At 28.6% G+C, this 26,183-nt stretch overlaps 1 protein-coding gene and 3 long non-coding RNA genes across 4 annotated transcripts; all 4 read left to right on the top strand.

Moving 5' to 3' along the window:
- The first annotated feature begins 6,038 nt into the window (after positions 1 to 6,038).
- LOC124946075 (aspartic proteinase NANA, chloroplast) lies at positions 6,039 to 7,823 on the top strand. The gene is made up of 2 exons (XM_047486635.1): positions 6,039 to 6,735; positions 6,837 to 7,823. The coding sequence occupies exons 1-2, from the start codon at positions 6,112 to 6,114 to the stop codon at positions 7,566 to 7,568; spliced, it is 1,356 nt and encodes a 451-aa protein (XP_047342591.1). The 5' UTR covers positions 6,039 to 6,111; the 3' UTR covers positions 7,569 to 7,823.
- A 9,769-nt stretch (positions 7,824 to 17,592) lies between these two features.
- On the top strand, positions 17,593 to 18,244 carry LOC124910747. Its single transcript, XR_007096456.1, has 3 exons — positions 17,593 to 17,718; positions 17,908 to 17,960; positions 18,129 to 18,244. It is a non-coding gene; the product is annotated as an uncharacterized LOC124910747 (long non-coding RNA).
- A 251-nt stretch (positions 18,245 to 18,495) lies between these two features.
- On the top strand, positions 18,496 to 19,429 carry LOC124910745. Its single transcript, XR_007096454.1, has 6 exons — positions 18,496 to 18,586; positions 18,784 to 18,838; positions 18,933 to 18,989; positions 19,071 to 19,148; positions 19,213 to 19,256; positions 19,365 to 19,429. It is a non-coding gene; the product is annotated as an uncharacterized LOC124910745 (long non-coding RNA).
- Positions 19,430 to 19,506: 77 nt separating this feature from the next.
- LOC124910746 lies at positions 19,507 to 20,140 on the top strand. The gene is made up of 3 exons (XR_007096455.1): positions 19,507 to 19,592; positions 19,718 to 19,841; positions 19,934 to 20,140. It is a non-coding gene; the product is annotated as an uncharacterized LOC124910746 (long non-coding RNA).
- Positions 20,141 to 26,183: the final 6,043 nt, after the last annotated feature.

The raw sequence follows: 26,183 nt of genomic DNA, 5'->3' as shown, positions 1-26,183 counted from the left end.
TTTATATTTTGGGTCCATTCCTAGCTGCAATTTTATGATTGCCTCATTGCCAAAGAGTGTAAGATTCAATGCAGAGAAAAAAAACATGTAAGAAGTTATTAATCTACAAATGTAATTAGACTTTCTCTAATCACACTAAATTAACCCATTTTGGGTTTTCCACCATCTCCTTTATCTGCCAAAGCAAATATGCGATTTTGCAGTATTCACAAATCCAATTTTTTATATTATAATTTGGTCCTCTTACAATTAATATATATCAATTTTATATATTTAGTTTTATATATAATTATTTTTATTTTTATTCTATATTTTTTTATTAATAATTTTTTACATATCATAAATTTATAATAATGAACAAAATTAATATAAAAAAAAGCTAAAAATAACAAAAACTATTTTATTAAAATAAAACACATAGAAAAAAAAAATCCGTTTAAAATACAAAATTGAAAAAAGACATTTAAATTAATAATTTAATACTTAAAAATAAAAATTACATTTCCACAATAATTAAAAATACAAGATAAATAATAAAAATATGATTAATATAGTAAATTAGAACAACTTCCTACAAAATTAATGAAATATTGCAAGATTGTACTAATTGTGAATGAATATGGTTGACTTTGATCTTGAGCTCCTTTTTTTAAATGCGTGCCTATTTAGTTTCAATAAATGCTCGAATATTTGGATATTTTATGAAACTCGAATCTTGCAATAAATTTTGCTTTGGTGTAGTTTCTTGTTCGTGTAGTGTACAAAGTACTTTTTAATAAAGTTTGTTTTGATGTAATTTTCTTGTTCGTATAGTGTAATTTGTGTTTATTTAATGATGTTTAAATTTTTGTATGTGTTTAAATTATTGATGTATAATTAATTTATCATAATTTTCTCTAATTGAATGAGAAAAAATATTGGGATTTAATTTGTAAAATTGATAAATATGTATTATTTTGAATTTGAAAATGAGTTTTTAGGTTAAAAATGAATTAATAATTTATTTGAGGTGATGTTACTACGTAACTTTTGAGTTTGAGAATGTGTTTGTACGTATGAGATCAAAGCATTATGTTTGTTAGAAGATAATTAATGTTGCCTTTTATCTTATCAGATATAGAACTTCTCCATGAAATCAAAATGCTGCAAGCAAGCCTGAGATTGTCATCAAGACAGATCCAAAAAACTGTCAATATCTGATCATCAATGGTGCACAGCAAAAGATTGAAAACCTATGAAAATTATGATGTTGAAGATGCAGAAACCTTGGAGCTTCCCATGGATGAAGATGAAGGTAGTTATTAGAACTTTCCAAGTTTCCAAAATTAAAGCTTAATGGCTAGATTGATCTAGTTTATTCATGTTTTATCAACTTATTCTAATCAGCAACTTATTCGTACTTTTAAACTCAATCAAACTAACCATAAATCTATCAGTGTTGAGCTCCAGCTCGACTAAAAGAGGTTAGAATTTCTTCAATAAGAAAGCATAGCTTGTCCTCATGAATGGACTCTAATGCGTGAAGGCACAACAAAGATCAAATTTCCGGAAGTCCTAACTGGGAGAAAGTTTCAAGGATTGACCCGGGGTTGGGCCACTCTATATAAGAACCCCTTTGGACGACTACACTGTGCTTGCCAGTATATTTCGTTCTTCCGACTAGGACACATCTTTTGCGATCAACTACTACTAGCTTCTGATCTTCTTGTCCTAATTAATGTTGTTTGAAAACTAACAGATGCACTCTTTAACACTTTCTGAATCTAAATATGGTAAATTATCAATAAATTTATTAATGCATGACTGATTAAGTTTTGTTAACAAACTTGTTCTACTCTTTAATCTAACCGAAGTAAGTGTTTCCAAATTGAACCAATTAATAAAAAATTAAGGGCTTGGTAACAATTATGTTTGCAGCCTCTTGACAACTAAGCAAAAAAAAAATTTGTTACATATTTAACATTAGTTCATCTCTGTTATTTAATTTGATAGAGATAAAAGTATATTTAAATGATATTTATAAATGGGACCTTATTTTTATATGTAATAATAATGTTTATATATATAATGAAAGGGGTAGACAATCAAGAGTTATATAATGCAACAAAATGTCATAGGAAAGAGTGCATGTCGGATGAGTATAGAAAAACAAGGACTTGTGTGTCAATTTTTATAAAAACTTTGACCAAAAACAAATATATAAGATAAAAATAAAAGCTATTTTATTATTTGAACTTATAGTTATTAGCTTAAAGTATATATATATTACTTCATAGAAAAGAAAATTAAAATGATATTACTCTATGTACTTAACTTTGGTTTAATTTTAGTATTTAGTTAACTTATAAAATTTAGAGTAACGAAAACATGTCAACAAGATTTGTAGTAAATTTTTTTTTATAAGAAACAATGTGTAATTTCATTAAATGATTGAAAATCTAATAATAGATAAAACAATTTAAAATTTTAAAAAATAAATAATTCACAGTCATCGTTACTCTAAAAATTATAGTTATTTTGTGACATCTTGAAAAGCTGACTAGTCTTTTTTGTACCTCATTTTATTCTTAGTTTAGAGCTAGTTTGATGTGAATAATTTTTTATTAAAAATTTTCATATTAAATTTTATTTATTATTGAATTATTGAATTTATCAATAAAAAAAAAATACATTATTTTTATAAACTTGCATTTAAAATATAAAAATATTATAGTTTCAATAAATTAAAATTTCAAATTATCTACTTTTTCATTAAACAATATTTCTTTAAAAAAACAAATAATTCAATATCTCTTACTCCAATAGGGTTATCTTAGGAAACAATATAAGACTTTACATTATTGAGGAAAAAATGGAATCTCAAAAGAATAAAAATTAATAAAAGAGTGTTAATAGGTGCATGCAATTAAATTTAATACTTGATTAATGATTATAATGAAGTAATGATCTTACATTAAGATAAAATATTTAACTCTGGTTCGATATTTGAATTTTATTAAATGAGTTTTTATTATTAAAAAAATCAATTAATTGTTATTATTATTTAAAAATTTTAAATATATTTTATTTGGTAAATGAAAGGAGATGTTTAATGTAGTTGGTGATTGATCACAAATTAGGGATGATTAGAAAACAGTAACAGTAACGTAACTTATGAGAAAAGAAATAATAAATAATATTAAAAAAACAGCAAGTCTATGAACCAATGATGCATTGATATTTGAGCTGTTATTTTGATTTAATTAATTTAAAATATATATATAATGATATGTTCTTCCTCGTGAAAAAGAAGATGCTGTTTTTTAGAGACTCAATAGGTTTTGTCCATTTATGAGTTGTTTTTGTCCAAAAAGTCCGATTGCGATTGCGATCTCTCCTCCTTTCCATCATCAATTTTCAATATAACATACATTGTTCATCTCGTGATATCTCTTCTCTCTTTTTTCAACTTAACTCCACCTAATAATACTTCTTCTTCTTCTATGGCCCTAACCCTACATTTCTTCAATTCAAATAAATTAGTACATTTCTTTCTAAGGTCAGATTGTATGTTTTTTTTTTATCCAAATATTTTTTTTCATAAATACCTTACCAAAGTAGCACAGTGGCAAAAATCGGTTTAAGAGACCGGAATATAACCGGTTCGATTTCAACGAAAAGCGCTTCGAAGGAAAGTGGGGGACATGACTATGTAATGTCATGCTAGTTCTCCTTAATTTAATTTTTTTTCATAAATGTTCAAATCGTAAACAACAATCACATTTAAATTGTTAAAACTATTTTGGCACATGTATGATGTCCGAATCAACCGTGAGTTGTTTTCGCCAACAATCATGAATATCTCAATTATTTTAGTTTGTTTAACGAGTTTTTTTTTTTAAACAAAAAATAATTATATATATATATATATATATATATATATAATATGTTTGAATAATGATTTGTATTTCATTTTTGATCAATTGTATAATTAATATATGAAATATAGATAATACACTGATCACTTGGATATATAATGAATTTTATTTTAACTATAGTGAAAGAGTACACGATGTTGTATAATATAAAGGAAAATAACATTATTAGAACTTTGGGCTATATGGATTTATTTTTCAAAATGGTCATTTTCTAATTATATTGTGATTTACATTTCTTATTCTCTCTACAACATTTAATAAGAGTCAATTTAGTTTTTCACTACTTTATAGTTTTGTTTTATTTTTTAATTTTGAAAACTTGAATTTTGTATTTCTTTTGTTTCAACATTAATGTTTTTTTTAATCTTTAAATCTCTGTTATGACTTTGTTTTTAATTTATATGTAACACCATGTTTTTCCAAAGTGTTCTTAACCCTAAGAAATATACGAAAAAGGGGAGGCTATTTTAGTTTATGGTTCGACACTTTCGTTTGTAATTTGATACATGCAGCTCATTTAAATGTAGTAAATTGAATTTAAATAATATAAAAAATTACATAGAAGGTTATATATTAAATTAAACAAGTTAGATATAATATATATAGATTATAATAACCTTATAAAAAAAACTAATATAGTAGTATAATAGTGATATTATCAAATTATAATAGTGTAATATTGTAATAATATATTACATATATTTTAGTTTATGATAACATTCTTTCTCAAACTCAAGATGAAAGAAATTAAACAATATGAGGTTGGAGACACATTTTAATAAAATGTTTATAATATAATTTACAAACTTGATAAACTCATGAGAGTTGAGATCTATTCAACAATGGAATGATAATGTGTTGACTAATAAACCGACGAAGAAGGTAGAATCTCATAGACGATGAATGCTTGGATGAAACAATAACTAACAGAACACTGATGTTACTCGTCAACATTTAGATCCATCCAACGAAAGAATGACAATGTATTGACCAAATAACCAACAAAAATTATATATAATTGAATTAAGACCACAATAATATGAGTTTTATTACTTGGGTAAAATAACAAACTAACAAATGTAAAGAATATGGTAGTTCAAATATTTAAAAGAAAATTATTATTAAAAAAATATAATAATAAATTTATAAGAGCCTTTTATCAATAATTAACCATTTATAAAGAAAGTAGCGAATCACTGTGACTCGGTGTGTTCTAAAACAAAAACAATATTCTAATATCATTAGAATATATATTTTTTTTAATTTTATATATTAAATTATATAAGATATATCTAATTTATAAACATTAAATAAATTTATAAAAAAAAACTAATATAATATAATATTATCACATTATTACAACTACATGTTATTCTATATAATATAATATAATATAATATTAATATTAATATTAATATTATTATGATATTATTTTATAATATGATAATATTATATATATATATATATATTATTTTATATATAATAACAAAATAAATATTTTAAATTAATTTAAATATTTAAATAATAAAATAATTCAAAATCTTATCAACTCATTTGATATATTGTTTATCCTATATATGTATATATATTATTTCTATATAGATATATAAAAGTATATCAAGAGTTTAAGTTATAAATAGAGTTTTTAATCTTATTTAGAGATTTTTTTTATATATATTATATAAATATATTAGAAAGTTGATGGGTCCAGTCGATATCGGTTTGTTGTCGTCGACTATAGCTGCCACTGCTTGAGATCTCAGTCACATGCAAGTCTAATAATAATAGAAACTTTTACTTATCCTAATTAATAATTTTATAGAAATATATATTTTTCTTAATAATTAGTTATTACTTTTTTAAATGAGAAATAAATTTATAGACTTTTGTAAAGTCTCTCAACTACCCACTGCCCACTGGCATGAGAGATCTATTTTTCGATTCAATGTGAATGTGTTTGTGTGTGAGAGAGAAACCAAATAATAATAATATTATTATTATTATTAAGTAAGATTCAATTTTATTTTATTTTAAACTGTATGATAGTACTATACAATTTTACATAATCAATATCAATTTATATATTTTCAAATAAATTAATAAAATAATGTTTTAATTCGCTGGCTAAAGTAAAGAGGCCAAAACGTACTTCATCACTCTCTCCCACTTCCACTGGTCTCTCCACATCACAGAAATGAAAATGGTTCATCTCTTCTATCTCTCTTCCTTCTTCATCCTTCTCATTTTCAACTTCTCCGGCGCCGGCGCCGGAGGCGCCACAGTGCCGCCTGATCAATGCCTAAAGCTCCGTCTTCTCCGCCGTGAAAACTCTCCTTCTCTTTCTGACACTCTCTTCTCCGACTTACTCCGTCTATCCAAACTCAACCATCCCCGCAACCCACAACTCCCCCTGACCTCCGGCGCTTCCGCCGGAGTAGGTCAGTACTTTGTTGATCTTCATGTCGGATCCCCACCGCAAAGACTTCTCCTTGTGGCGGATACCGGCAGCGACCTCGTTTGGGTCCGATGTTCTGCTTGTCGAAATTGCTCTGCTCGACCATCTGGATCGGCTTTCCTTGCTCGACATTCTGAATCTTTCAAACTTCACCATTGTTATGATAAAGAATGTCAACTTGCTCCCCGCCCAATTGATGCCGTCTGTAATCACACGCGCCTCCATAGCCCTTGCCAGTTTGATTACTCTTACGTTGATGGATCAAGAACATCCGGATTGTTCTCGTCGGAAGAAATGACGTTTAATACAACCTCCGGCAGATTAACAAAACACGATGGCCTTTCGTTTGGTTGCGCATTTCAGGTAAAGCGGTTACCAACTCATTTTAGTGATTTGATTTAAAAATTAGACCTTTTACCCACCTTAAAGATGTCAACTTTATTAATATATATGTTTAATTTTAGGTTGCCGGACCTAGTCTTACTGGCCGGAGCTTTAACGGAGCAAATGGCGTAATGGGTCTTGGCCGTGGACCCATTTCATTTGTTTCACAACTTGGAAAAAACTTTGGCCATAAATTCTCCTATTGTTTAATGGATTATACTCTATCTCCACCTCCGACAAGTTTTCTACAGATCGGTGGCTCCTTAAACAATACCGTTGAACAATCAAGAATTAATTACACTCCATTACTCGTCAATGTTTTATCTCCAACATTTTACTATATTGGGATCCAAAGTGTGACCGTCGGCGGTACCAGATTACAGATAAACCCATCGATTTGGTCAATAGATGAATCGGGCAATGGAGGGACAGTAGTGGATTCGGGTACGACTCTAACGTTTTTAGCCGAGCCTGGTTACCGTCAGATTCTAGCGGCATTCAGGCGGCGAATTAAGTTCCCGAGTCCGGCCGAGTTGACACCAGGGTTTGATCTATGTATAAACATCTCCGGCGTGTCGAAACCGAGTCTACCCAGACTGAGTTTCAAACTCGGTGGCGGGTCAGTTCTGTCTCCGCCGCCGAGGAACTATTTTATTGATACGGCTGATGGTGTGAAATGTTTGGCATTACAGCCGGTGAATTCTCCGACGGGTTTGTCAGTGATTGGGAATCTAATGCAACAAGGGTTCTTGTTTGAGTTTGATAAGGATCGGTCACAACTCGGGTTTACTCGGCACAGTTGTTCGTTATAGGATTGACTCACTGAGTCGGAATGTGGATTTTAAAAAATTGCTATTCAAGTACAGTGATTTGTGAATTGTGGTTTCCCTTTTTTATTTTATCTTCAATTTTATTTGGGTCGGGGAGGGGATCAAGATGATTGATATTCATATGGGTTTGTTTGTGCATTCTCACTTGGACCCTTTTTTAAGGGGGGAAAAAGACAAGTGTATTTTTTTTTTCATTCTACTTATTTTTAAATAATACAAGTTAATTATTATTTTTTTTTCCATTTTGTTTATAAAATCATTGTAAAAACAACTAATAACAAAAATTTGTAGATAGAAAATATAAGATTTGATGAAATAATGATTGATTTTGTGTGATTTATTTAGCCAACAAAATTTATTATTATTCAAGCTTGTTGAGAAGGGGATAATTATAAGAATATATTCAATTTATATATTAATAAATTTAAAAATGAAATAATTATATCTTTCGCTAACTGTTTCAAAATAGACTTGCATGCTATTCTAATATTACTTCACATGTGTATATTGTTTTAATTCTATAATTTAAGTACCAAAATTTGATATTGTAAGTGAATTTATTCACTTTATAATAATACAATTTTAAAATTATATATCTATCACCAATATTAAAATAATTACTTTAGTGCGTTCCTGGGCCAAAGCTTCACATTTGTTACAGCAATGATGAGTGTGACACTACATTGTGCCCATTTCTACCTTCTTATAAAAAACAAATTTCTGCACATAAAAACCATATATATTATGAATGAACATATATATGCTAAATTCAAAATTTATTTAATCTATATGCATTAATTTTAATTCTTTTAAGGTGTATTGGGTTGTCATCCGAATTTATTCTTATCATAATTTCTACTTGCATTTGAAAATTGTTTGTGTTAATGCTTTTAGGTTTTTGATTTAGGAGTAAATTGTAAAGGTTTTGTGTTTAAATTAGTCCGAAATTTGACGAACAATTACGTATTTCTTAAAAAAAAGGTTCAAACTCGGTTGGTTTAGACTTAATTGGTTGAAGGCCCATCTTTTAGATATTTTGTTCAATATATAGTTTAGTTAGAAACATTGAATCTACAATCTTCATATTAGGATTCAATCATCCCAAATAAATAATGCATCCAATGTTTGTTTAATTGACTAGTAAGGTTAATTTAAATAGATCAAATTTCAGGAATTATTAATGATTGAATTGAATTAGTCATGTTTAGGTATTTTTTAACAGTTCATTAATCATTAAAAAAAATGAGAGACAAACAAATCCAAAGCAATACAAAAATATTTGTATTATCGAAAACTTAAAAAAAAACACGATTCTCTTTATTGGAGACAAATCTAAATTAAGATTTGATGATCTCATCACAATTGATTTATTTATATTGCTTGACTTCTTATGATTCAATAATGATCTTAGATCTACTTCAATTATAATTATGTTAATTATTAATTTGGAATAAATATCATATAATATTTAAATAATGGCACCAATAAAAACAATATTAACCATCCTTTTCATTCATATATGGATTATTATGGGCTATTATGTTATTACAATTTATATTATTATAACAATTTAACCCGATTATCCAAGTGAAAAGAATTAACTTAATTGATCAAAATATCACAAATTTAATTTCCATCAAAAGCGAAGAGTCATGATTGTAAGGTGTCAAGTTATATTATAAGAGTCTTAAGTCTTTAACCGGTGTATCATGACTTGCATTTTTTATGTAATGTTATTAATAAAGACATTTTAACCTATAATTATTATTTGAATTATTATGATATTGAATAAGGATGGAAATTTCAAACCGTATTGCGATAACTAAATGATTGATGTTTTTTTCTGCTTTAATCGTGGATCGGGAAAACTCGAAATATATATGTTGACCGAGTGAATGTGCATGCCCTCGTTGAAAAATAGGAAGGAAATAATATCACTCCGGATGTACGGGTCATGATGGTATTTACATGCCCCACATCGATCCCCAAATCGAACCGAAAAAATATAATCTATATAGATATAATGATGCTTAATTTTTAAAGTGTCCGGATTGTTGAGTCTAGAGGTGTGATTAATTTGAATATATATGTGAGAATAAATAAATACTTAGGTCGGATTGACCCGTCCATAAACTTCAAACAGTTAAAAATAAAATTTTAAATGTTATATGTATGTTTTAACTTACAACCTAACAAAATAAATATAACCATTTAACCAACTAGACTAATAAAACTTTATATTTTAAATTCAACATAAAATTTGATGAACGTGAGATATTTTAACAATAGCTCAACTTCTTAACTAACTAATATATATATAACGATGCTTACTTTTCAAAGTGTTCAAATTGTCGGGTCGAGATATGTGAGAGTAAATAGATATTTGCCCGGATTATGGGTTGACCCGCCCACAAAATTTAAATAGTTAAAAATAAAATTAAAAATGGTATATGTATGTTTCGAACTTGCAACATAACAAAACATGTACAACTCTTTAACCAAGTGTGATTGACATGTTGTTTGCTGAAGGATAATACATCGGTATCAATTGAAAATGGTTAAAAAATATAAATCAAATATTTGATTGTCCAAAGTGTAAGGTCACAATGTTAAATGTTAAAAAATATAAATTAAATATTTGATTGACCAAAGTGAAAGTGTAAGGTCATGAGATAATAGATTTATTCGGAAAAAATATGTGATAAAATATGTGAAAAAATAAGTTGTTTTACCAGTGAATAAAATGTGAAATGAGAGTGTTTTATTTTTATTTTAATATATTATTCGTGATTTATTAATAATTTTAAACATGGAATACATATTTTTTTATTATTATTATTTTTTTAATATTTTTATCTGTGTGTATTGCACGTGAATTTTCATAGTTTTGTTTTTAATGATAGTTCTTTAAAATAATTAATATATATTTATTTATTTATTTCAATAATTATTTTTTTTTCATATAAAACTATTTTTCTTCTCTCTTATTTAATTTAATTATTAAAGTTTATGTTGTTTTTTGAAAAAATATTATTATTGAATTTTTGTTTGTTTGAGTATTTAATATTTTAAAATTATTATTATTTAATGTTATTTTTTGTTATGGTACACCGCGGAGAAATACCGATCAAGCTAGAATAATTTATATTTAAAATTCTGGTAAGGGATAAAAAAGAGTGGGTAAATTCGAGACGGAAATGATAATACGATATCCTAGATTGTTTCTTGATGTATACATTGTTCTTCCATGTTTGTATTCTTTTTTATCTTTTATCTTTATTGTTGTATTATCTTCTCTATTTTAAGTATAGATTATCATGTTCTCTATTTTTGGGGAAAAAATGTGTCCAAAAGGGTTTAAGCAAATAGTCCGTAAACACACGTAATCATTTAACTAAGTGTAGCTAGAATTTACCGTTTAATGAGCTCGAGTTCAAAATCTCTTAAGGAGGTTAGGGATATTAATCTTTTGTTGTTGCTAGGCGCTAGAAGAGGATCATGTTCTTTATTTTATAACCAGTGATTAAATTTTTCTCTATTTTTAAATATTTTTTTAACTACTTATTCACTTAAAAAACATTGTTACATGTAAAAATTAGAAATATTTTTTTATCTAGAAGGCAACTAGAATAGTATTTAAATAAAAAAAAATCTTAATAGGATATGAACATAAAACCTTTGATATTTAACTTTTTTTCAACAGAAATTAGATAGGCTTTTTCATTAAGATATGTTAAGTGACAAGCGTTTTACTAGATAGTTTTTTTCATTAAGATATCTTAAGTGACAAGCGTTTTACCGAATTTAATTTTAAGTAAGTTTATTTTAATTTAAAATATGATGGGTGGTTCTAGTTTTCAAAATTAGAAAATAAAATTATATTTAAGAAAAAGTTTTTTCATAAAAAGTAGTTAAAACAATTACAATATATATTTTTAAAAAATTGTCCAGTGTAAAGATTCGAACATTGAGGTAATAGCTAGTCTCCACTTTGTACAAAATTATAATTAAAGGTAAAGAAGTGAATTCAATAATTAAGAAGAAAAAGTAAACATAGACCAAATCAACAAGCCACACCAAAGTATATACAAAAAAAATATATGCAAGTTAGTACTGTTGTCTTCTTAGTTGTTCAAAAATACCATGAATGTCTATCTTGACCACACTAGGTATATGAGAGAACCTCTCCTCCAAGATGGTCATGATGGAGTTATTAAGATTCAAATTAATCAGTCTGGTCATATTCTCGAAAATCATCATATTTCTTTTAGCCATGCATGTTAACCTTTCAGATCATAAGGACCATGATCAAGATCAAGATCCATTTTCCATCATTTTGGCGGTTCTCCGACTTAACACATATAGTACGTACATCTCCCCTCATGTACAATGTTTGCTTCTAATTTAAGGGGAATTGTGATGGTATCCAAATTTAAACTAGGTTGGAGGAACTCGATTCACATTAATATTGTTCATTGGAGATGAGACTAAATTACATAACTTGAAACATGGGATTATAATCTAAATTCATTTAAAGAATTGAGATTTTAGCAAAAAAATTAATAATTCACAAGTATTGAGAAGATTTATAATAGGATGGCAACATAAATCATTGTGACTATAAATGCAAAGACCAGTGTTAACGTTTTTGACATTTTAAAGAATTTTGACACCTTGATCATCCTACCCTCTAATGAAGAAAGTGCACATAAATCTATATGTTTATTATTGTTTATAATGAAATGGTATGAATGTGCGCGCTGCTTTTTAAGAAGGATATTATTGATGAATTATTTTTGATGAATAAGCATTGTTTAGTAAGAATCACTAGTAAAAAAAAGTTCTTCTGTAACACGGTTAGTGAATGGCGCCCGAACGCCTTTACTAATATTTTTTTTTATCAGTAACAGCTATAATAAACCGTTACTATTATAACTACATCAGTAACGGTTATATAAACCGTTACTAATATGCCTCAGTTAAAGTTTTTGGTAAGGGTTTTCAGTAACGGTTTCCTTTAAACACCGTTACTAATAGAATATCTGTAACGGTTTATAAGAAAATCGTTACAGATAGTGAGCCGTCTTTTCCTTTTCTCTACTAGTATCTGTAACGGTTATAGTGATAAACATTTTCTCTGTAACGGTTATAAAAAAACGATTATTGTTTAGTAACGGTTTTATACATTAAAAAACCGTAACTATAATTTGCTCTGTAACGGTTTAACAAAACAAAAACTGTGACAGAAACTTCTCAGGCATCAGTAAGGACCTTCGAAAGTCGTTACTGATAGTCATTGGACAATAGTAACGGTCTTAACTCGGCTAGTACCGTTACTGTTGTCCAATGACTATTAGTAACGGTTTTCGAAAACCGTTACTAATATCCAATACATTCAGTAACGGTTTTAACTCGGCTTTTACCGTTACTGTTGTCCAATGACTATCAGTAACGACTTTCGAAGGCCGTTACTGATGCCTGAGAAGTTTCTGTGACGAGTGTGTCTGTAACGAATGGTAACGGTTTTATTTGCCGTTACAGATACTTATCAGTAACGCCTTTTGATGCTTTCAGTAACGGTTTTCGCCCTTACTGATATCTCTTTTTCTACTAGTGAATATTGAAAAATAATCTAGATCAATAAACATTTTTTAGTAAGATAATTATTGAAGACTCATTCATAGAATCATATCAGCATTATTTCTTAATTATCAGTAACGGATTTTGATGCTTTCAGTAACGGTTTTCGCCTTTACTGATACATTTTTTTCTACTAGTGAATATCGAAAAATAATCTAGAACAATAAACATTTTTTAGTAAGATAATTATTGAAGACTCATTCATAGAATCATATAAGCATTATTTCTTAATTATGTGGTTAGATTTTTGTGAAGCACCAAATATTGTGTTTGTGTTCAATTTGTAAGACTCCATGGTCCATTCACTCATGTTTGGAATCAAGGTTGAATCTTTGTACATTCTTCTTTCTTATAAACAACAAACATTGTTCAAGTAATATTAACGACATATAAACAAAATTTAAAAAATAAAGTATAGTATAAAAAGAGCAAAAATAGATAAAGTGATAACACTAATTTAATGATGTTATAAGATAATGATGGAAATCCATTTCCAATGTCATTAATTTGGTGATAGAATTATAAATTATATATTCTTAATATGTGTAATCTTGTATATATTCTAAATTTAGCATGTTTGTCTTGATAACTTTATTGTTTGATATTTAGATTATCTTTTTTTTTTTAAAATATAAGATACTAGAATGATCCTTATACAGTCATGATATCTAGTTCAATTTAAGACATTTTTAATGTATTAGATTTTTTTAGTTGATTTTTTTGTAATCCTTAATTTGTAACATATATAATAAGAGAGAATATTCTTAAAATTCTGAAAATAAATAAAGTGTTTTAAGAATAAATAAAAGAGATAAGAGTCTCTCAACATCAAAATGCAAACATTCAAACAAGCTATAAACTTTCAAAATAGAAACTTTCAAAAAGAAAATAATTTTTTTTAATTATAAGTAAATTATTTTTTATTTAGTTCCTTTAATTTCGGGATATGTCTGATCTTGTTTATTGCTAAATAAACTCTCTCTCTTAGTTATTAGATGATTCTTTATTGAAAATAGAAACAACAAAATGAATTAATTTGAGGTAGAACATTGGTACAACTGCACCATGTTCTGTTATTATTATACAATTTAATATTACTAAAGTCAAATCTTTAATTTTGATAGTTTGAATATTAATTTATTGAATCACAGGTAACGTTATCATATTTTGAACTTCATTTCAAAAAATAATTATAATTTACTTAGACCTTTAAAATTCTTAACGTGATTGACTTTCAAAGTTTCACGCAAGAACAAACAAAGGAATTGAATGCATGATAAGATCACTTTGAATGAGGTTTGACAGGTAGATGATTGTAATGGAGATAATGCACCAAAACAGATGGATACACACCATGACTTCATTCAGAAGACATATGAACGTGTTTGATGAAGATTTAGTTGTGGAGATGCTGGAATTCAATCCGTGACATGTAAAAATGAGTGTTTATAAACTCAATAGTCATAAGATTTGAAACAATTCCGGGCAATAGATTTCAAAATTTGTAGGTCAATTAACTTGATGTCATTTAGCCAATCTGGATAATTTTATAAAACAAAGGGTTAAATTCAAAAATATTATATATAATTTAATTATCTTTTAATATTGTAAATTTCTATTCTTAAGCACACTAAATCATGTATTCTTTTGCTACCTTTATCAAGGTTATTGTAACTATTTGTGTAGACTAATCAATTTATTATTATATTATTTTTCAATTGTGTTGATTTTTCATTTTCTCACTTATCATAATTGGGAGTTATTTATCCACAACAAATGTATGCATTTTTGCAGTTCGATGATCTTTTTCGAAAACTTTTCCATTTTGATTATTTGAACGTCGTGTCTTTAAGGACGATTCGGACGACAAAAGTTATTGACACTCATTCCTTACTTATCCTCTCGAATTCCTCCCTAGGGAATGTGATGAGGAGGGATTTTAAATGATAGGTCCGACTTGTGTACATTTTAAAAGCAAAGAAAGTTAATTTTTTGTGTCTTTAAAGTTATGTTAAATAACCCATTTGCTTACATTCATGTCGAATCTTGTTAAATTGACGAGAAAACCACTCTCTCAAGAGTTGTCTCGTCATTAAGTAAAACGAATAACCGAAAATAGAGTTCTCTAACATGAACATTTTATTTGGCCCGTACAAGTTTTAAATTGTTTCATCCATGGATAAATATGTCCAATTGACTTTAGAGTCGTAACCTTAATTTGTTTCTTAAATAAACTAATGAAGAAAATCAAAATTCGTTTTAAGGGTTCGGTGTTCGGTTACGTGTGAGAAGAGTTATTATTGCTATGTTCTACATGTCCGTCCATAATTGACAGTCTCTGCTCCTAAATAGTTGACAATTTGATGTTTAAAATGTTGTTACACTTACGTTCTGAATTCAAAACTCTTTTGCTCTTGTGAATATTGTAACATGTGTCTAAATGGTTATAACCTTATTCATTTCCTAAAATAAATCCTAGAGTGTGTTGACATAGACAATGTTAGAATAAAAGAGTCAATGATATTTTCCATATTTACTTGATAAAAAATTTACTTGCACATCCTTGAAGAAAATGATTTTAGAAAAACTTTGGAGTTTTCTTCAAAATTTTCAGTATCATGGAACTTCGTTTATGATATTGTTTTGACTGGTGTTTTTCCGAAAGTACTTTTAAAAATTATGAAAATTCTTGAGCTGAAGAATATTTTTTAGAAGCACGCGGAAATTTAATTTCAAATTTTCGGAGTTATAAAAATACGTTCATTCATGACACTACAAAATAAGTGTTTTTTCAAACATACACAAAAATTTCTAAAATTTTTTTGTGGAAGTCGAGAATATATTCAAAATTAATTTCATGATTTTTGTGGTTATGAAACTCAAGTTATGACATCACAAAAGTTAATGAATTTTCTAATTGTGTCTTAACACTACAGAAAAAAGCCCAATTAGCGACGATTAATTACCGACGTTTAAATAACGTCGGAAATATGCGATGAATATTGCGACGGTTTAATCCACGATTAACATTAACCGTCGCAAATATAAATAAATGAAGAAAATTTCGTTGCAATAAATAAAGATATTTACCTAGGTGTAGTTATTGCAGCAGCAAAATCCGTAAATTAATTCATACTATATTTTGTATGAAATTTTCAACAAAAAAATATATAGAGTCGAATTTATATAGTTAATCGAAAAAATCATAAGAATTATCTAGCATGGAAAATACGTCACAAATTTTTGACGTTATGTTCCACGTTTTCTTCGTCATAACTTATATAACCGTAGTAAATTTCGTAGAAAATTCTCTCTCTATAAAATTAAATCTCATTTAAATAATAAAATAAATAAAATATAATTATTTTTAACTATATTTTTTTATATAGTCTAATTAATTTAATAAATTATATATATATATATATATAATTTATTTATAAATAAATTAGTAAAAGATTTAATATTATCTGTGGATAATATTTAATATAATTATAAATTAAATATATAACTAATTATATTATAAATAAGATAAAATTTTATTTAAATAGTAAAACAAATTAAATTAATTTTTTTTATATATAATTAATTATAATTAATTTAATAGGTATGTATAAAAATTAATTTATAAATAATATAAAGTAAAATAATATATTTAATATGGGATAAAATTTAATATAGAACATTAATTTATAAATAAAACAATATATTTAATATTGCGTATTCCAATGCACGTGAATAATATTGGACCGTTGAAAAATTAATAAATAATATTAAACTGTCAAAAAAAATCCATAAATAATAGAGGACGTCAAAAACTCCGTAGATGATACATGACGTCAAAAAATTCGTGGATAATATACGGATAATACAGACCCTAAAAATTTGTAGATAACATACCGTAGAAAAATATGTAGAAACCCTTAATAATATTCTCTTAACTTTCATTAGCGAACTGTTTTACCGAGGAGTGATAGAGTGAGGGAATTTAGTGAGGGAATTTGGAAAATGTAAAAGTGGGAGGAAAGAGAGAAAATAGAGAAATTATTTGATTTTTTCAGCGAATAAGATTATGCCACGTCATTCCCTCACCAAATTCACTCACCAAATTCTCTCACCTAATCATTTCTCCTGTTTTACCCTGTAATTTCTTCTCTTTCACACCGAGGATGCATCATCGTCTTCCTTGCTTCTCTATCAGATTTAGGTTAATATCGTTTTGTTCCAGAATCTTCCGCCACCACCGCTGATGAATATCTCATTGAAATTGTTGTTGGCTTCAACAACATTGACGCCGTAACTGATGGTCGCGAATGAAAGTTAAGAGAATGAACTATTCCCCTTCAAGCAAGAGTTCTCCCTCGGTTCGTTTATTTTCACTTTCCTTTTTAATTACATTGCTGAAATTTGTTGTTAGATTTCAATTTTCTTTATTACATATGAACGCCTCCGTGAATCGCAAGACATCTTAGCCAAGTATACCGACAGAATTTCCGTAAGTCATCAAATTCTAAGGTTTAACTCGTTTCTATAACTGTAATGATCTGTGTTAACTGAAGAAAATAGGTCATAATTAGATTATATACTGAAAGAGAAGTCTTCGATTTTGTTTCTATTGCGTGAAAGATCTTCCGAACACGTTTGGAAAATTTGAAATGATCTGTTCTTTGTTGCTTCTTTATAGGTAATGGTTGAAAGATATTCAAAGACTGATCTACCTCAGATGGAGAAGAAGAAGTAAGTTCTCTGATTGTATTTGAATGAATTACTGACATGATATCATCGATTTCTTTTTTAGTTAGTTAGCCAAACCATGGAAATCAAATCCATATACATTCTGCAAGCTTAGACATAATTCAATCTCTTTAAATATGCATTCACCTGATCAATGATCATCAATGTTAGGCTGGAAGGCGTAAGCTAATACCCATTTCAGTTATTGGGTTGCTGCAAGTTCTTACTATCAAATTAACTTGAAATCACTGTTTGTTATTTGAGAGTTTGTTCTATTCTGATTTGATGATGTTTTCTCAATCTGTGATCGAATTGAGAAAAGGTATCTGTGATCGAATTGAGAAAAGGTATATGTTTGTTGGATTGTTTATTCACATTCTGTAAGTTTTTACTATCAAACTTGAAATCACTGTTTGTTACTTCATACTTGAGAGTTCTAACCTCTTGCTTGTTTATGTCAAAGTCGACCTCGTTCTCTTCATTTTCTACTAGGAAAATCTCTATAAGCTTGAGGAAATTCTCAATTGTGACGGCAGTTGTAAGGGGAAGAAGAAATCCGATTCTCATAGCTTCGTCTCCAGACCAGATGAAGCTACCGGTTTTTTTCCGAAGCTCTTTTGCTCAAAGAGGTGAGTTCCATCAAAATATAATGATTATGAGTCATAGAGTCTTAATAGAGTAGAATGATAAATTTGTGTGAATTTCAGTGCTTGTGATTCACTAGATTTTATCTGTTAATATTTGCTTTTATTGGTTGAATCTGATAAAATATATTTGGAGATGGTGATGAAAGTCAGTCCAATATTTGGAAATGCTTTTATTGTAGAAGAAAGTTCATGAAGATGGAACAATTCTCCCTAAATTCGCAGATGATGATGAAAGTCAGTCCATTGTCTTTTGAATATGCTTTAATCAATAATCTTATTACTTTTTGTCTACTTTTATTAAAGTGGATTGATTAATCATGATTTACAGGAGAACTTTTTAAACAACTGAATCTTTAGCTGGAAAGTGATCCTGGACTGAAGAGGAGTAATCAATCTCTTCTTCTCAATTGTTAATTACAGTATTATTTGAATTCAAATTGTTTAATCTATTGATATTGATATGCAGTGAGACACTGTCAAATTGTATACTTGATTCATGAAGATCACGATGAAGAGGTGGAGAATGTAAACTCCAAAGTCAGAGGTGAATCTTCTATCCTATCATCCCGTAATAATCATTGTTTTGACACTGATTTATATTGTTGCAGGCATCATTCGATGAAAACTCGTTGTTCATGATAGCCATGTTAAGGTGAATTTTTGTACCGTTTATATGGTCATATTCAAAATTTCTTCTGAAATTAACTGTCTTGTTTTTCTCTTTATTTTCTTATTCTTATCCACATGTTTACTGTAATAGAGAATACGGATTAGAATAGTCATTTTTCTACTGGATGAGTTTGACTTGTTTACACAAGTATAATAGTATAATAGTGTGATACCAATACTCTTATATTATGATTTCTAATATTTCACATGCTGATATTTGTTACCTCTTTAGGGTAAAAAAATGTTTTTTATAGCTTGTTGGACGTATTGCAATATATATCATCGCAAGTTGTGGTTATTGGTCTAAGTTGTCTTACTGGTATGTGATGCTATAATATTTATTTTTTTTCAATTTGCAATGATTTCTTGTGCTAATTTGGTTAAGTAGTTTTATTGAAATTTCTCTTTAAATGAATTATTTTTACTAGCAACATAAACTTTTAGATAGTTGTTGATCAATCTGGAATTTATTTGCATGATGATGATCAACTCTTGGAGAAGATGGTAACATTTCGTTTCTCACATCGAAAATAGTTATTCTTTCCCCCTCGAATGAAGACTCTTTAAGGTAGACTTTATAATTGCATTTGCATGTTCAATTAGACAAACTCTATTTCATTTTGTTCTTCTTGCTTCATGTTGATAATGGTGGTTGTGCAGATTAGTGGACCATGTTCTTTTACTTCCCAAGGACTCAAGTTTGTCTTCCCACTATGTAGAACAAATTAATCTCAAGCTTTCAGTTTTGAAACTTAATACATGTTCTTGTCTGATAACTATGCTCAAAGTTGAGGTGCCTCATTTTGAAATATGCTCATCTAATTGATGAATAAATGAAGTGATGCTCATTACAAAATTTTGTTTTGTTTTGTAGGTAAGTTGGGACAAGGAAATATTGTAGCTTCGAGTTTAGTTCTTTCGTCGTTGATATGTGCTTAAAGGATCGAAGTATTAACGAGTCACGTTATTTGATATATAAGACTTATTATAAAATATGTTTTAGTTTTAATGACTTTGAATTTACAATTTAATTTGAATGTATTTAGTGATAATGAATTATTGATAATGTTATTTTGTGATAATGAATGATTAATTATGTTATTTTGTTTTATATTTAAATTTATTTTTAAATAATATCAAAATTTTGGTGAAAAAAATTAAATTATAAAATATTTTAAAATATAATATGTGCTAAATAATAATAAAAATTAATTATTTTAAAGAAAATTCGTCAAAAAAATCGTCAGAAATAACGTCGTAAATATTTACCGACTAAACAAATGGAATGGAAAAAATGTCAAAAAATGTAATCAGAAATACTATCGCAAAAATATATATTGGAAAAAGCGTTGCAAAAACTTTTCCGACTAAATATCCAACCGTCGAAGTATTAGCGACACACATATTTGCAAAATAATTATTTAGAGGGAAAAAACGTCGCAAACTTTATATTGGTCAAAAATTCCGTCGATAAATTCCGTCGCAAATACACTATTTCCTTGTAGTGTAAAAGTTGTGGAAAATATTTTTTGATCAATAAGTATTTTTTTTTTTTTAAATTGTAAGGTGATTTGGAGGTACAAATCTATCAAAGAACGTTGTTTGTCAAAAGATGTAACGAAACAGAACCTTAGTAATTTTTGAAATTTCGAAATTACAAGTTTGAAGCCAAAATTGACCATATAAAAGTTTAGTGGCCAAAATGGAATTGTATCTAAAGTTCAAGGGCCTAAATATATCAGAATTATTAAAATATTCGAAATTGAGAGTTTGGATTCGAAATTGGACGTATTATGAGTCCAGGGTTTCGAATGAAAGGACCTGGAAGACAAGGGGATACAATATTTTAACTTATTAAAATTAAGAAAAGTATTGAAAGAATGAAGACAAAATTGGAGGTCAAAGATGTCAGGGGGCAGAAAGGACACTGACTAGAACTTCTGGGGCGTTAGGCATATTTTGAAAACTGTTTTTTATTTTATTACCGGTGGTATGACCGTAAATAATCGGAATATGAACCTTTGGACCAATCAATTCTTCCGTCGGCCATGCAACTCTCCGGTCTTCGTTTTTTTCAGGGATTCTGGTTAGTTCGATGTTACATTGTACTAGTAGTGTAGGTATCTAATAAGAAAGTGTCACAGGTACAAAGAGAAAAAAATTAACAATTTTACTTTTTTGAGAAAAAAATTAACAAATGAGAGGATTGATGTTTTACTTTTTCCCAAGTGTCATTTCATGAGTGGGATACATGTAGTGTCTCTACATGTAGCATCGAATTAACGGGGATCCGGTGACCGAATCGGGAAAAGCAGCTCCAGAATCTTATTATCCGTCCCCTCAAGCTTCAATTCATGCTGTTTCCATACCATCAATGGAAGTTTGAAAAATTTTATGGCCGGAGAATCAAAGTTAACTTTAAGTGTTAAAAGAGATTAATGCAAGATACCTAAATCTACTTAGAATCAAATTATGGAGTTCTATAGAGTTTAGGACCTCACAAATTCTTCAATAATACTTTGAAATTTAGAACAGAGTAGTAGATGACTAAGTGCATGCAGCAGGGATCGAAGAAGAAGACTCTGAAAAAGATTCGTACTCCGGTGGGTGGATTTCTTCAAGTCTCCGGGTAGTTACCAGAGATGGTTACTAGCTTTAGCTCTCAGGGATTAGGTAGCTAGAGATTAAGGAACAACCGTGATCAGTTATGGGAGCTGGGGACCATACTAGTGGTAGTCGGGCAATGAAGAAGCTGCTGGGTCTGTGATTCATCATCATGCCTTAGACATAGGTTATTTATCATTAGTGATCCTTGAGAGCACCAAATTAGAAGGAACTTTATTATATAAAATGAGATCCCAATTGGAGAAAAGACAAACTATCAATACAATAAATAACATTGACCCACACAAACTATTATGTTATTCCACAATAATAAAAAAAATTTGATAACGAATTAAGTATGTAGCCCCCAAACACACTTAACCATGTAATCAGGCGCAGAACTTGCCGCATGACGGGTTTGAACCCATGAATTTAGGGTTAGTATATCTACATCTTATTGTTGCTAAACTAGAAGAGGAGATACAAAGCGCAGGACTTGCTGTCTAACGAACTCGAACCCAGAAACTTAGAGTTAGTATCCCTATCTTATTGCCGCTAAGCTAGAAGAAGAGATACCTTAGAACAATATTATTGAACCGTTTCAAAATCGACCTACCTACCAATATTTTGTAAGATTGGTGTAGGCATCGTATTTTGCCTGATATTTTTCTTGTCATTAATGTTGGGAAATATAAATTATCAATAGGGTTTTAAACAAGTCGAGTCAAGATGAACAATTCTAGGCTCGTTTAACATATATTTGAGTTTGAGTTTGGCTCAAAATTTTATACTAGAGTTCAAGCTCAATTTGTATATATTTAGTTTTTCATGAACTTTTTTTATTGTCAAATTAAAAGAGAAAGAGAACAAATAATATTTTGTTTTTTTAAGCCAGTAATTGATAATCCTATATTTTATCGATGAATATTATATTACAAAAAATCGTAGATCTTAACTTCAATAATAAATGTCATGTTTTATTTTGTATATTGGGTCTAAAATAATTTTTTTTTTCTTCATTATTTTTTTTTATGCCTTACTTTGTTTCGTCGTGCTTAAATAATTTTTACTTTTTAATATACTATTTAAAAGAAAATTGTGTTATATTAGTCTTTGTGAGAATATTTTTGGTCTGGGTAGATTTAAAATTTTGGCTCCGCCCATGGCTGTGGTTGATTATATAGGAAGTTAGGGGTAGTTTAGGGATTTCAAGATAAATTGGTTAAAACGTGTTAACGAGTTAATTGACATGTGTTAAGTAATTGGGAACCGAACTTCGTCGGGCCCTATCGAATGACTATGCCAAGGGTTGAGCCCTAACTCATTGGAAATGTGTGCTTTTGGCTTCGAATTTCGTGTTTCTCACTTTGTACGAGATGACCCGTAACTTGACAAATTTCTGATTGAACGTTGATGTCCCCAAATTGACTACCTCAGCTTACGGGAGACCTAGTATAGACTATAGGTCGAGCCCTAGGTCCTAGTTGGTATCAATCGAAAGCTGATATCCAGAACTTTCCAACAATAGCTCATTCATCTCGAATGATTAAGGAGAACTCTAGTTATGAAATTTTAAGTGAAGCCTATCACGATTTAGCTCCTAGAGCTCGATCATGAGGCCAGTTGCATTCGATCGGGCTATATCTAAACTAAACGTGAGAACTTGAATCACCTTGATTAGAGCATTATTTCTCGAGTTGTGATTTTTTTTGAATAAATGTATGTAATAATTGATATTCATTTGAGCACCTCCCCTCCCGGTTGATTTCAAAACCCTTAATCCAAAATCGGGCTGAGAAATTTTGTATAGGACTACTCTAGTTTTTCAAAACATGTTGAATCACTAAAATGATCAAAGGACAAGGCATTGACGATTTTTTTTTAAGTAGATGAATGAATGTTGTTTTCCTCGAGGATGTTCTTACCAAATAAAAAACATCACCAAACTTCCGATGAAGATTCCAAAGCCTCTTCGTTGATGACCCGTCAATAACGAATGCTAACGTAATCTCCGCACATTTGACCAAGCTAGGCGGGTTGACACTGAGTTGACCCACATTGACCATGCCTTAACACGCCCAAGTTGACTCAGTTTCGACTCGGGCTAAATCTAGAAATTGACCATCGTTTCTCCCGACGAGTGAGAGTCATGCTCCAACGCTGACCGTTATCCGCCACCGTGCACCGAAGTTTTTTGTTTGTCCTTCGGGATTTTTTTTAATTTTTCTCTTGGCCTCTAGAGAATTTTCTTGAAAAATAAAAAAATAAATCAATATTATATTCAAACTTTATGATTTAAAAACCCCTTATTTGAATGTAAGGAAATACTTTGGAGCCGGTCCCATGAAGGTGTCATTTTGCAAATTTTGAGTATTTTCAGAGAGTTGCGTTCAAATTCGAAGAATAGGTTTGGGATGACTTTTTTTTTTTTCTTGAAAACGCAAAATGCAATATTATACTCAAACTTTACAAATTTTCGAACTAGTTGTCGTGGAGTCCATTGACCCAAACTTTGAGTATTTTTGAAAAAATATATTTGGATCAACCCGAAATAAGACAAAGGGAGCCGGTTTACGAATTAATTATTTATTTTAAATATTCTAGTCTAATATTTGTGTATGAACATTATACTAGACCGACCATAATTATTTTAATTACATTAATATTATCGATATGTGGTTTATGAGTTAACTGTGAGAGCAAACAAATTTAAAGACTGACATGTGTCAATTAGTGAATGAATTCAGGGAGTGTCGGGATAGGTAACATCGAACGAATCATAAACGTTTATACTTTTTTCTCCAGATCGTGGCACATCATTCTTTTTCTCATCCACTCTTTCAAATTTCATATTCCTATCATTTATTTTTTTTATATACATTTTTTTTATAAATAAACATAAAATATGTAATTCAATATTATATATATATATATATATATGTTAATTTTCTAAATATATTATTTCATAGTATATATATTTTTAATTTTCTAAATTTAAAAGTATATTTTTAAATCTAAGTGAGTTAAACTTTTTAATTAAATAAATTTATACTTTTAAGTGATTTAAATTAATAAATTGAATAAAAAAGTTCTTAGAATATTTTTATCAAAAAAGACTAGAGAAGTCTTTTTTTTAATAAATACTCTTAGGAACTAAAACGAAAATGTACAAAATAAACTAGTTACGAAAAAAAATAGAACATAACATAATAAACACAAAGCAATAAACACAACTTTGTTTTTATTTTTGTTGTTGGTTTCTTATTTTACCGAGATAAATATCCAAGTTAAATTCGAATTTAATCCAATTCAATCGAACTATTTCAAAATGTGGTACCAAATTATTATGTTCGAAGTTAAATTTTATTAAAATTCAAATTTAACTATATGTTTTTTTCTTCGGATCGGGTCCTATCTTATACTATTTTGGCTATATTCTTAATTGTATTTGTCAAATATTGTTTTATAATATTAGGAAGGAATGAGGATTAAACCTTAATCAAAATGTATAGAATGTACATTAAAAACATTAGCAAAGAATGAAGATTAAATCTTTAAAACAATTTATATTCCCTTTTCCCAAATATATATTTTACAAAAATGGCAAGAAGTAAAGGCCCATTTACAAGAAAAACATTTTGGACCACAAGAAGTACATATTGTCGGCCACTCGGCCCGAAAGGATAAAGAAATTGGATTAGCACTTCCTAGTTATTATAATTTGGAAAATCAAGCATGTTTGGAAATTATGGCAATAAATAACAATTAAATATTATGTTATTGAATTATAATTTAAAGCATTTTAAGTGTGTATTGTTATGCTTCTAAATGCTTCTTCAGTAGGGGTTATTTTTAATTTTATTATATTTTTTTTGTTAGAGAAAAACTTTGAATGACAATTTGTTTTAATCTCTTATCTTCTATTTTTAACTGAGAATCGAACTAAAACCTACTTCAATCACTTAATCATATTCCTAATGAGCATCGAAATTAATACATGTTTTAATATTTTAGTCAAGCGAACATGAGATCGGATTTAATCTTTTGTAGACAAATATTTAGTGAGAATCAAACATGAAATATGCTTCCGGAGTCTCAGTAATCTCCCTCGACCGCCCGAATCTCACAAGAACTTTTTGAAAATTGAATTGAGTTAGATAGTAAGTCAGAATGTAAGATCTTGCTATTTTCTTTCGAGAATCAGAGCCGGCACAATTCATCCCAATAAGCCTTTAGATACCCCTCAATTCAAAACAATTTTAAAGCCCATTTATATAATTCTCACAAGAAAACCTTATTTAAGCCA

This window comes from Impatiens glandulifera, chromosome 7 (genome assembly GCF_907164915.1).
Source record: "Impatiens glandulifera chromosome 7, dImpGla2.1, whole genome shotgun sequence".
NCBI classification, from domain to species: Eukaryota; Viridiplantae; Streptophyta; class Magnoliopsida; order Ericales; family Balsaminaceae; genus Impatiens; species Impatiens glandulifera.
The sequence above is the reverse complement of the archived record's forward strand: the minus strand, read 5'-3'. Positions and strand labels throughout refer to the sequence as shown.